This window comes from Hirundo rustica, chromosome 23 (assembly GCF_015227805.2).
Source record: "Hirundo rustica isolate bHirRus1 chromosome 23, bHirRus1.pri.v3, whole genome shotgun sequence".
NCBI lineage: Eukaryota > Metazoa > Chordata > Aves > Passeriformes > Hirundinidae > Hirundo > Hirundo rustica.
In genome coordinates, this window is record NC_053472.1 from 2,738,713 (window position 1) to 2,751,881 (window position 13,169).

Sequence of the window (13,169 nt, forward strand, 5' to 3'; positions counted from 1 at the left end):
TTTGAGAGGTGGCCGTTGTAGGGCTCACCCCAGGGGCAGGAGGGCTCAGCAGGGTCCTCCCCACTTCAGCTCCACTCCAGCCCTTATGACAAGAGGAGGACGGGGTTGTTTATCTTCTACTTATGTGAGCTTAAAAACCTGTTCCCTCTGCATCCCAAACTCTCCCCAGAACGCACCAGCATGCCATAAGCACCATGTGTGTCTCTGAAAGCATCCATCCCTTCGTCACGAGGCAGCTCCTGACGAAAAGAGGAAAAGGGAGATGAAAAAAAAACCCTGGCTTCCTGCCATCTATGCTCTTATAAACCCTGTTAACGGCTGTTGCAATGAACCAATGCAAGAGACATATTAATAGCGCTACTAAGAGACACATTTACTGTTGACGGCGATTCCCTGGCAGATTTATTGCTGGGTTGCTGGGAGGGAAGGCTGGGCCCTTCAGTAGCACAATTAAAACCCAATTGAACACGGGCACAAAGAATCAATACTCTCTCCGGCCAACTTATAGTTCTGCAAAACACAAATAGAAATTAATTGACCTGAATATAGTTGCTAACTGGTCATTACTGCTTGTTTGCCATCCTGCTGGCACAGTGAGGGCAACAAACACTGGACAGACCCAAACCTCAATTCTGAGGCCAGAAACAGGGCTTTGCTCCCATCTCTGCAAAGTGTGTGCTCTGCTTGCAGTAACAGCCAGGACCAAATCCATCTTTGGAAAATCACTCTTTTACTCTCAGCTCTGAGCAAAGGACTGCGTGTTGCTCACCCTCACAGAAAGCACAATTTAGCCACCAAGGAACTGCAGCGGAGCTGAATGACAGAATGGCTTGGGTGAGAAGTGGCCTTAAAGATCATCTCGTTCCACCCTCCTGCCATGGACAGGGACACCTTCCACTATCCCAGGGTGATCCAAAACCCTGTCCAATCTGACCTTGAACAGTTCCAGGGATGGGACAGCCACAGCTTCTCTGGGCAACCTGTGCCAGGGCTTCACTACCCTCACAGGAAGGAATTTCTTCCTTACATCAAGCCTAAATTTCCTCTCTTTCAGTTTGAACCCATTATTCCTCTTAACTACGATTCCTGATGAAGAGTGCTTATCGACTTCCTTGTAGGCTCCTTCAGATACTGGATGGCTGCTATGGCATATCCTTAGAAACTTCTCTTCCTCAGGCTGAACTGGGAACAGAGCACAGGAGGATTTGCCTCTCTCATCACCACCATCAAAGGCACACACAGATGGATTTTCTCAGCCGGGCAAACCGTGGTTTGAGCTTTACACGTTGAAAGGGAAGTACAGACACTGCTCAGCATGGACCACTTGACCCATGCCTGCACCCCCAGTTCGTCACACGCTTCCCTCCAGCTGTGCAGAAGTGACACCGCTGAGAACCACAGTCATCGCTGCGGTGGGAGCAATTCAACAGGACTCGCTCACACCGGGAAAGAAAAAAACTTTCCCCAGCACAGTTAGGAATGCCTCACCACCAGGCTGTCACTCTGGACACAAATTCTCTCTCACCTTCACCTGCCCATGCCTGGCAAGGGCCTGCATCACCCTGAAAAAGGGGTGAGGGCAGCGGGGGCTGACATCGCCGCCAGTTCACCTGATTTCATTAGGTGCAAAGCACTCGGATACTTCACCAGTGTTGACAGGATGGATTAGCACGATTAGAGAGCAGACAGGATAAACAGATTAAACCTCACAGATGGACAGCTCGCACACAACTCAAAAAGGAGGAGAGGGACGGCTCTGAACAAGGGGATGGAGGGATGATTCCAGTGGATCTCCATTCCCCTCTTCCCGAGGCGAGCACTCCCCTTCTTCACCACAGCCTGGTGCATGCAATCCGGGGTTTCCCAACACACTCCCACAACCACCAGGCAGGAAAACCCGTTGGATAGGTGACCACAATCAATCCCTGCCTCTAGCCAATGAGAAGGATACATAAATACATACATAACTCTGTTGGGGGCTTCTCAGAAACGTGTGGAGGCTGAGAAAGTTTTCAAATTTGCTCATTGCAAAATCAATACCCATCAGCTGTTTGAAATTAAAGGAAAGATTAGGTCCTGGTTTTATACACGCTTTATTGTATTCCGAGAGCTTTCTACTCAGCCAAATAAATCTTCTTTAAGAGGATTAGGAAACTTTCATTATCTTTATCTAACCTGAACTAACACTAACTCTGAAAAATTAATCTAGAGACCGGACAAAAGCCAGTAGCTGGTGCAAAGCTGCAAGAATCCAGAGGCAGCATCCATTGGAGTGGTACTGGTCCCTCTGATCTGCTAGCACCTGGTTCCCCCCATCAGAACAGCCTCAGGACACTGCTTAACAGCATCTGCTATATTGATACACTTGCCTATGAAGCCCTGTGCCAAGAGCCCCTCATGGCCCCACAGTGACTTCGATCTCTCTCCCAAAACCATGGAGCCTGGTGCTGTTGGGATCTGTTTCTCCTCTGCCTGGCAGCACACTGCTTTTGGCTCTCCTGAAGCATCTTTGAACACCTTACTAATGAAACCCTGATGGGGCAAGCTGAGCAACACGGTTCCCAGCAGTGGAGACAGGTCAGATTCACAGCAGGGGACAGGCCAAGGGGGAATAAAGAATAGCTCAGCAGCCCCACTGCCAGTTCTCAGTGATGACTGTACAACACAGCAAGGCTGAGACAACGCACGTTCATCTCCTCCCTGGCACAGTGGGCACTTGTCCACACCACTCTTTCCATGCCATGCAATCTCTGAAGCAACTGATGCTGGCTCCAACTCCCCTACCCAGAGGGCCTCCATCCAAACCCTTCCCAAATCCGGGCAGCCTTCCAGACCAAACCACGCGGCGACAGGAGAGTTCAGACCTACCTTGCACGATGAGGTGGACGCGCGAAGTCTTGGGGTGATTGTCTGTCTGCACGGAGCAGGTGTAGGGGCCCTCATCGTATATGTCCACGTTGTGTATCTTGATGCTGTACTGGGTCTTGGTGTTGGACAGGATGACCACGCGGTTGTCTATAGACCACTTGTCATTGCCGGCATAGAGGATGGTGCTGCGGTTCAGCCACGCTACCCGCGTCACCCGGTCATCCACACTACACCTGCGGGGGACACACAGAGGGTCACACACCTGGAGCGGGACACGCACAGAGCACCCCGGGTCCCAAAAAGGGGTGGGAGCAGGATGGGAGTGTGGCTCCCCAGCTCTGCCAGCATGGAGATGCTGCATGCTGTGGCTGTGCTCCCTGTTTCCACATCCCTCCATCATGTGAGGTTTCACATAAACAGTGGGTTCGCCAGAAATAAAACCTCCCTTTTTGTTTAACGCGCAACTGGGGAACCAGAGACAAAATTCCCATTGTTTGACCTCTGCAAGCCAGGCAGACCATCTCTATCCCCCTTCTCACCCACCTCCACAGCCCCCCCTGCCTTCGCTGTGCACAGAGAATTCCAGATGAAGCTGTAAAACGTGCTGACAGATCAGCTTGTTGGCACGGCCCTCGAGCCATCCCCGGGGTGATAAACACCCCTGCTGCTGGGGACAGGGGCCACGGCACACGCACAGGGAGAGGGGAAGAACAGAAACAGCTGGAGACAGCCGAGCCAGCACACAGGGAAGGGAAGGGAACATTTGGATAAGCAGCTGTAAATCCTACAAGTGCCTTGAAAACACAGCGCGGTCGTTTCCATTATTTATTTCCTGCCTGGCTCCCACTCTCCCCGCTCTGAGACACGCAGGAGCTCGGCAGCTCCAGTCCACGGTGGTGAGTTACACTTGGCAAGGAATGGGATGGGGGGGAAGGGAATTAAAATGTTCCTGGAAAACATGGCTTTTTCATGCTCTTTGATGGATTCTCCTCCATCTATTTACTTGTGGCCTTGTGTGCTGCCTCCATGGTATCTGCAGAAAAAGCTCTGAGCATTTGGTTAAATTAAGAGCTCAGCATCTCTTGGGAGCATCACCTTTGCCACCTGAGGACCAGGCAAGGGACACTTTCTCTTGGCATAAAAAAAAAAAAAAAAAAAAAAATTGGGAAAATCAAGCTAGATGCGAGCTAGTGCCGACAGTGGCAGACCTGCCGCAGCTTTGTGCAGGCAGGATCGTAGGAAAAGGCACCTATAGTCAATCACAAAACTCATGTGAGTCCCTCTCCACATGCCTGTAAATTCAGAGAAGGGCTGGGAGGCTGTTCCTGTCCTTGTCCCCCTTGCAGCTGCTCTCCTGCCCAAGCTCCGGGGGTGTTATATGCCTCCCTTGCTGAGATTGCAGAGCGTCACCTCGATCGAGATTATTAATCGGGCGCAGGCAAGGGGCGATACTTGGCATGTTTGAGGGTCCCCCCGGGTGCTCAGTTCAGAGGAACGAGCCATATATTCTCCTGCAAACAAGTAATTTTCCCCTTGCAGGAGCCGTACGTCTCTGCCAGCCACAGCACGTACGGACGCCGGGAAAGACGGATGGCCCTCGACGCCTGCCGCGGCACCGCCGGCACGAGGGGAGCCTGTCCTGTGTCAGACATGCCCCGGCGCCAGCTCGGCTCTGCCGGACCGAGGCAGCCTCGTGCCGGCACACGGCATTGTCCTTGTCGGGAAGCCGAGCCCTCTCTTCCTTCAAATTAACTGGGGGAGAGCTAAGCACAGCCGAGTTAAGTTCGGCCCTGGGGGATTCCAGTCTAGTGGACTATTACTGCTGTCTCACTTCATTATAATGAATAATAAAGAGATACTTACACACGGCTTCTGTAAATTATTCATCGCGCGCACCGAAAAATCAGGGCAGCAATATGTAAAACAGACAACTTGCATGTCTGCGCTCATATAAATATCCAGACTACAGCCCTGCGAGGTACTCTCGGGTCCCCTCATTAGGGGTGAAGCACAAGGACTCGGGTTTGAAGTGACAGGGATGAGACGCTCGTGTCGGCGCTGAGTGCGTTCGACTGCTGCTGCCCATCTTGGGCTGGCGCATAGGGGATGTGCTTCCCGAGGAGATCTGGGGCTGCTCCAGGACACCTGAGAACTGGGGTGGCTCATTCTGCATTTACAGCTCACATTTACATCTCAGAGCTGCACATGCAGAAGCACCCAGGGAGGGCAAGGAGAGCATCACCCTCCCTTGTCTGTGGTGCTGCTGACTGGCACTGCCCTCGAAACCACTTGGAACGAGCAGGCAGCAGCAACTTGGAGACCTCTGTAAAAAAACCCATGCCACGAACAAGAAGGCAAAGGCTCCTGCTTCCCAAACCTCCAGCCCTCTCTTCAGTCACTGCCACTCTATAGCTAATTTAGGACCAAGTCCCTCCGGCTTTGTACAGCATTATGCTCCTCTCCACCAGAGCCCAGACTGTCCCCTGCAGCTACAGACGACCAGACAAACCGCCCTCCTTCAGAAAACCAGCCCTCTACGGTTCCTGGGAATGTGTCAGAACCACCACCAGCAGAAAAGGCCCATCCATCAGCTGGCATGGAGCACACAGCATTCCTGGGGGCACCTTCTCAGCTGACCTCACTGCCAGTTTTTCCATGCCCTGGCAATTGGCACTACAAACAATTCTGACGGATACCCTGGCACAAGGAGCACCTCATCAGCTTCTTTACCTGTCTGGGAAAGTGATCTCCATTAGCTGCTAAGCTGATGGCGCTTGCTTGTCTGCTGAGCCGTCTTTGCTCCCCGTTTCCAATTGACCAGGATTATGATAATGTCTCCAGTAAGCAAACAGGTAAAGAGACTTCTGCAAAGTGTTTAGATAAAGCAGACAAGCTCTGACAAAGCTGGATAATAAAGCAGGCCAGAAGGTTTTCCCTTGAAGGGATCTAATTAAAACCAAAGACAAACCCCCATTAACAGTTTCCTGGAGGCACCGTATCCGTCTCCAGAAACTGCCTTACGAGTCCAGAAGGGACAAAAGACAATAAAGCTCCTGTCACATGGGAGGGAAATAAACTTATCCTGGCTCTGCAGTTCACCTGCAGAAAGCCCATCAGCAAGGCAGGGGGAATATCTCAGGAATGATATCTTCAGCCCCCAGCATACTCTGCATCTCAACCCCACCATGCATCCCTTCTTTGCACAACGTGACCCATCCCATCAGCTCCTCCATTTCTGCATCCCACTCACACCTTCATTGCCTTTAAGCAGAGACTTTTTCCCATCTGCAACCCTTCAGCTGCCTCCAACCACTGCTGCTCTCCTCCGGAGGGGCTGGGGAGCTTTGGATGCCGGGCTTTGCTGGAGCGCCGGCCCCCACAGTGCTCACAATGATACATGTGGGCTCTCGAAGGCTTCATCTCCTGAGACCCATTCTGATCCCCTCGCTCTGCGGGAGGACAAGAGCTGCCGTAGGGATCCCAGCGCTCCACCAGGGATGAGGGCAATGAACCTGAACACAGCAGCGTGAGAAGATGCATAAGGGTGGGAGCTGGGGGCACCGGCGCTGCGCTGCTTCCCCTCTAATTGCCCCCATTCCTCATTCTTAAATGCTAATTTTGAAGTTTGCCTTGGAATTATTTCACTTAGTGTCAACAATACAGATAGCTGCGCTGACGTGCTCTTTGTGTTTGGTGGCACACAGCGCCCGTCTCCCTCCTCCTGCACCTATTAGGAGAGACCCCACATCGCTCCCGCAGCAGGCTCCTTCCCAGCCCCATCAATGACACTGACAGTGCCTCTCCTAGGTGTGGGCTGAGCCATAACACCTTCCACCTTCATCCCCTCCATCCATCTTCATCCCATCCATCCTCTGGCCACGTCACAGACCTCTCCTGCACCGCTGACTTGGCTGAACATGAGGGAGAAGCCTGGGGCTGTCCTCAACGCCTCCCCCATGGTGAGGGAAATACTGTGTCCGGGGTCAGCACAAGTTTTCTGGCAGTAATTTGGAGGGATAAACGGTACACAAAGAGCTGGAAGCATACAGGAAGCCTTGCAAAACCCTCTGCATGGGTGAAAAATATTCTGAGGAATGGGATGTATGGGACCCCAAAACGTTGATGCACATCCTAAGAAATCCAGGGGACATAATTGTTACTGAAGAGCCAAGACCACCGGTCCCTGTCTGTGTCAAGAGGCTGGGGGGGTGAATCAACCCAAATTTGTTGTCCAAACTTGTTTGGACACGTGGTGAGATTTTTGGGATTGTCCAGTGCAGAGCCAGGACATGGACTTAATGATCCTTGCGAGTCCCGAGGACATTTGATGATTCTAGGACTCAAACGTCTCCTGTTTCCTTGTTCAAAGCAACAATGCTCTACTTTAAAACTCCTCTATGGCCCTTCAACCCCAAACTGCTTCTCTCTCCTGTAGGTAACATGTCTCGTCAGGATGACAAATGGAGATGCCAAAACCAGTTGCAAACTTGCCGGCTGACCCAGTTTTCAGCAGCTAAAATAGCTCACCCAGATCGGGAGCGAAGCCCCTCGACAGCGACCAGGTGATGTTTTACCCTGAGAAGCCTCCAACCAAAAATACCTGTTGGGGCAGGACAAACACCCTTGTCTTTGAGAAGAAATTGTTAATTACATTTGCCGGGGGGTCCTAATGGGATTTCTCCTGCACTTCAAATATTCTCCCCAGCTACATAGTTGAGGGGCACCGGATGTTTTTTATTCTGGGTGGCTGGAGCAAAGGCAGAAGAGATTTATTTGTAATCATCGGAAATAAACACATTTCCTCAGAAGTAAACACAAAAGAACAGACCCTGGCTGTGCTCCCACTTCATTCAAGATGCAAATGAGAAGGAGGCCATCAAAACACAGCCGCTGCTCTAATCCTCTCCCAACAATGCAGCCCACCGCATTATCTGCAGGGACAATGGCATCTGCGCCGTGTGCCGGCGGGTCTCACACGGCAGCTCCCCAGGGCAGGACTGCACCACCCAACCTTCCATCAGTGCCATCCATGCTGTCTATTCCAGGGGTGGAGGGCACGAGGCACTGTGTCTATCGTCATGGTCCTGTCCACTGGCACTCTGTCTCCTCTCTGAGGCACCTTCTCTCCCATCCATCCTGGTGACTGGATGTGGAGTGGCCAGCTCCACAGCATCCCAGCACCCTGAGGACAGAGGGCACAGCTCCACACCATCCCAGCACCTTGAGGACAGAGAGCACAGCTCCACACCATCCCAGCACCCTGAGGACAGAGGGCACAGCTCCACACCATCCCAGCACCCTGAGAACACAGAGCACAGCTCCACACCATCCCAGCACCCTGAGGACAGAGGGCACACCTCCACACCATCCCAGCACCCTGAGAACACAGAGCACAGCTCCACACCATCCCAGCACCCTGAGGACAGAGGGCACACCTCCACACCATCCCAGCACCCTGAGGACAGAGGGCACACCTCCATACCATCCCCACACCATCCCAACACCCTGAGGACAGAGAGCACAGCTCCACACCATCCCAACACCCTGAGAACACAGGGCACACCTCCACACCATCCCAGCACCCTGAGAAAACAGAGCACACCTCCACACCATCCCAGCACCCTGAGAACACAGAGCACAGCTCCACACCATCCCAGCACCCTGAGGACACAGAGCACAGCTCCACACCATCCCAGCACCTTGAGGACAGAGAGCACAGCTCCACACCATCCCAACACCATCCCAACACCCTGAGAACAGAGAACACAGCTCCATGCCATCTCTACACCATCCAGCACCCCGGGGACAGAGAGCACAGCTCCACAGCATCCCAGCACCCTGAGAACACAGAGCACAGCTCCACGCCATCTCTACACCATCCAGCAATCCAAGGACAGAGGGGACAGCTCCACACCATCCCCACACCATCCCAACACCCTGAGAACACAGAGCACAGCTCCCCACCATCCCAGCACTACCCCAGCACCCTGAGAACAGAAGGCACAGCTCCACGCCATCCCCACATCACCCCAGCACTCCGAGGACAGAGGGCACTCGGGATGCACCGTGTGGTACCACCCAGCTCTACCACCTCCCATCCAGCCTTCACCAACCACTGTCCCAATCCATCACCACACCCATACCCCCTGTGGGAAAACAAGGAGCATGGGATGTGCAAGAGCTTGGCCAGCCCAAACAGTTCTCCTTTCCTCCCTAACATTCCTCCCTCCCCACTGCACGCCACTCAGCCGCTGCCTCCCGCAAAGCCACACGCAAACTGCCTCTCACTCTGCAAATTTAATTAATTGCCTGGCCCCACTGCTACTGCTCCAATTCCCCAAGCACTCCCAGTGCTGTTCAAACACACTCCGGGCCACTGGAAAACCTGTTCCCTGCCAACAACCCCCTGCCCAAAGCTCTCCAAGGGCTACGGGACCTTTCTGTCCTCTCCAGAGGCTCGGGGCTTGCCAGGGAGGGTTTGTTCCTGGTGGTTCCCCTGCGGTGGCAGTTTGCCCACCAGCAGGCACCAGAATAGAAGCTGCTTCCCCGTGAAAAATCAAAGCCCAAATTGATACATTAGCGACTGCTAAATATAAAATATCCATCTGCAAAGATAATAAGCCTGTGAGGGCAGAGGCTGTCGAGTTGCTCCATTTCAGATAGTTTAATGGTGTTTTGGTCCATGACTGCAGCTCCCAGACATTAGAATGATAACAAGATGATGAGGAGGGCGGGAGCCGTCTGCGAGAGGCATCAGAAGTCAAGACAATGCTCGCAACGCAGTCCCTGAGGGGTCCATGTCACACAGAACACTGGCTGCTCTGCATCCAGCTTTCACAGGGCTCTGGGTGGCCTCTGTGACAATGCTGGGCATGCAAAGGCTGAGCCTGGTGCCAAGCTTGAGCTGACATTAATTCAGGGAGGGGGGGGGTCTGAGCCCCCTGGAGTCAGGGGTGGACCTGGGTACCATTGCAGGTGGCACAGAGTGATGCTAATGCTGATACAGGCAGGGCTGTGCTGCAGGTGGCTTAAAAAGCAATCGTAAGTCAAAGAAAGAAAGGATGCCCAGTGAGGTGAGCTGCTGCACGGTGCCCCCACTGACAGATCACACCTTCTCCCCAAAGCCATGCACGGGATTTTCTGAATTAATGCTCCACATCGAGCAAATCCAGAAACAGTCAGCTCCGTTAAAGCGAGCCAGGCTTTCCCTCCAGCTCGCAAAGCCCTTCTTTCACTCCTCATTGCTTTTACTTCCAGCTTGCGGGGACACACCTCACCCTGACAACATCACTGGCAAGGGGAAGAGGGGCTGGACATGGTCAGGTGCTCAGGTACACTTCTCCCAGCTCCCACCTGACTTTCCCTGGTTTCTGACACAGCAATGCATCAATTTCCATCTCCGCACGCCGGGGCGCTCCCACCGTGTGGCTGGGAAGGTCAGAAGGCATTAGCCTACGCCCCAACAGCCAACAGCTGTTATTAGCTCAGGAGAAATATTCATAAGGAAATATGAGGTGGCAGCAAAAGAAATAAAGCGGAAGGCCTTCGGATAGAGCAAATCAATGGGAATGTTTATAGAGCAGGTGGCATGTAAATGCTTCCATCAGAGTCAGTCGATGCTGGCGGCCACACCTCATCTCCCAAAGACAGAGATGAAAATGAAGGCACCGAGCAGGGGCAGCCAGGCCAGGAAAACCGCAGAAGTTGGAAGAAGTATAGAGAAGCATCTTTCCTCGCCCAAAATGGTACCTGAATGATTGTGCTTTCTCCCTAACACGGCCAGGCACTGATTTCAAACTTCTCCATGGTCACTTGGCCATCCTGAGGTTCGAAGAAGGCTGGGACATCTTCCCTGCTCCTCTCCAAAGAGACAGTCACCATCCAGCAGCATTTATCATCAAAGTATCAGTACCTGTCCTAGGAAACACGGGCAGACAGTTGTTTTCCCCCCAAGAAAGCCAAACTCCCCTGTCCTTACACCAAGCAGGTGTAAGGACACCAAGATGTACCCTACATCCTGGCAGGGAAAATCCCAATGAGAGAGACACCTGCCAATGCTATCAGCACCCTTCAAGGTGGTGATTAAGGGGCGCAATCTGGAGATTCCCCTGCTCCCCTGCTCAATCAGCGCCTGCACCCTGCCTAAATCACTGCTAATCTCACACAATGCAGCACCTGCAACCGGCTGATTTCCAGTGTTCTTCAATCAAAAGCAGCAAAGAAAACATGGAGTTCATCGCCAGCAGAGCTGAGCAGTTAAGAACCTCAAGTCCTCCATGCCTGCGCTGGGGTTGTAGGGTTGGATTTTTTTCCTTGCTACTGCTTTTTTTTTTTTTGGCCAGGCTTTTTCATTCATCTGCCCAGGCAGGGAGAAGAGGAATAACTCTGGCTGTCACAGCTGGACACGCAGTTAAGTGGCGGTAATTAGCGTGTGGCAATATGAGGCTCTGACCGCTCTGATTCAGCCATCCTGACGGGACTGGTGGCCGTCTCCATCTCGGCGGGATACGGGGGACACTTTCAACCCAGGAGGATGTGGCTGTGGCACCGCCAGCATGCCTCGGTTGCAAAAGAAGAAAGGATGCTGGGAGGCTGATAAAAACCTGGACCAAGGCACATCCACAAGGGGAGGAGCCGGAGCAAAACCATCAGACCCTTGTCCCTGCACTGCAAGGAGAGGAAATTGGCCTGAAGGCACCCAATGCAGGACAGGGTTGCAATGCAGTGAGGGGGTGGCGTTGTCACCCCAAAAGGGGTTCCTGGGGGAAACAAAAGCATGTAGGGCCCTCTAATAGGAAAGCCATCCATGTCCCCATCTCATGTGGGCCTCACGCTCTCGGTCTGTCTATCTGGCCACACCACCCTCCCCAGGAGCTGGGCGGAAAGCAAACCTCTTCTCGCATCCTGCCCTTGATTACCACCAAAAATATATTTGTCATGAGATGCCCACCACTATCTCTGTGGCTCTTAAGGGTAATGGAGAGGTTTCAGTCTTTGGAGGATAAGTCTCAAGCTCTTGGCTGCCTGCCCGGGAGGATTATTTTACATCAGGTTGAGTTCTGTAGTAATTATCTTCAAAACAGCTGGACTGCTGGATAAACTCACTGTATCTTAATGCACAATACGGGAGCAAATGCAGGGAATTAAACTGCAATTCCAGACAGATCTGCAGAAAAACCTCTCACAGGTGTTTCAGGGGCCGAGGCTCAGGGCTCCTCAGACGTTAGGGGTGGGGAGGCATTTGCTCATTTGAAATCAATTCCAGCTTCCCCGGAGACAGAACGGAGGGGGAAGAGATGCCGGATGAAGATGTTTTACCCTCAAGCTTTCAGCAAAGAAAAAAAGCAGCGTTTTCCTGACCCTCATGGCTGGAAAATGAAGTAGTATTTGATCCAGGCTGGACAGCCTGATGTTCCACACAGCCCCGAGACTTTCAAAAAAGCTCCAGCATTCCGTTCTTGGCTCCACACTGCGCCATTCACTGCAGTGCCGGCGGGCAGGAAAAGCCAAGGGACAGATCAGCTCACTCCATCCGCACCCCTCACACCTGGAAGTCACTCCCAGTGCCTCCTGTATCCCATCCCAAGAGGATGAAGGGGCTGACAGACGGACAAACCAACTCTCAGAATTAAAAGGAAAAAAAATCAGGTGCCTTCATGACTGTGCTGCCACAAGACTTAGGTGCAAAATCCTTGCAGATGGAATTAATAAGCTCTAAAAGGAGGGAAATTCTGCCGCTGGGGACTGAAGCTGTATTTCATGGCGAACACCATAAAGCGCTCCTGCCAAACACGAGATCTGTAAACGACCTGGGTAAGCCATCAGCTCAGGAATATAATTGCCAATTTGCAGGAATTTCACCAGCAATTAGGCAAAATAAAATAACCCACCAGAGGAACTCCTTCGCTCACTGCTCCCGTGCCTCCCTGACCCATCTGATTTCCACCCACCACTGCTCTGCCGGGATGAGGGCTGGATGCTTCAGGCACTAAGGAGCCTGGTGACAGCTCCGTGAGGATGAAGAAGTCGTCTCCAGTGCCAGATAAAGAAGTCATCATCAGCGTGAGATGACAACAGACATTCCTGGGCACCAGCCAGAGGAAGACCTCTCCTGCTGGTACTCCCCTCTCCAAGCATCCCTGAGAACCAGGAGCCTGATCTCGCTAACCCCAGGCGCCAAACAACTGCACGCAATGAGGGAGTTTATTTGTTTGAGTTGCACGTGAATATCCCAAATTACATTATCAGATCATAGTCCTGCTTCTGATTTATTCCTTCTTTGTTCTTCAAGTCTTCATACA

At 52.5% G+C, this 13,169-nt stretch overlaps 1 protein-coding gene across 8 annotated transcripts in view; it reads right to left on the reverse strand.

Moving 5' to 3' along the window:
• The window catches only part of LOC120762462 (opioid-binding protein/cell adhesion molecule homolog), a 298,800-nt gene that overhangs the window by 20,559 nt on the left and 265,072 nt on the right, over positions 1-13,169 (reverse strand). For all 8 annotated transcript variants that reach the window (XM_040084895.2, XM_040084893.2, XM_040084897.1 and 5 more), the window contains one exon: positions 2,869-3,101. In XM_040084895.2, coding sequence (XP_039940829.1) covers positions 2,869-3,101 — 233 coding nt within the window. The remainder of the gene's footprint in view (positions 1-2,868; positions 3,102-13,169) is intronic.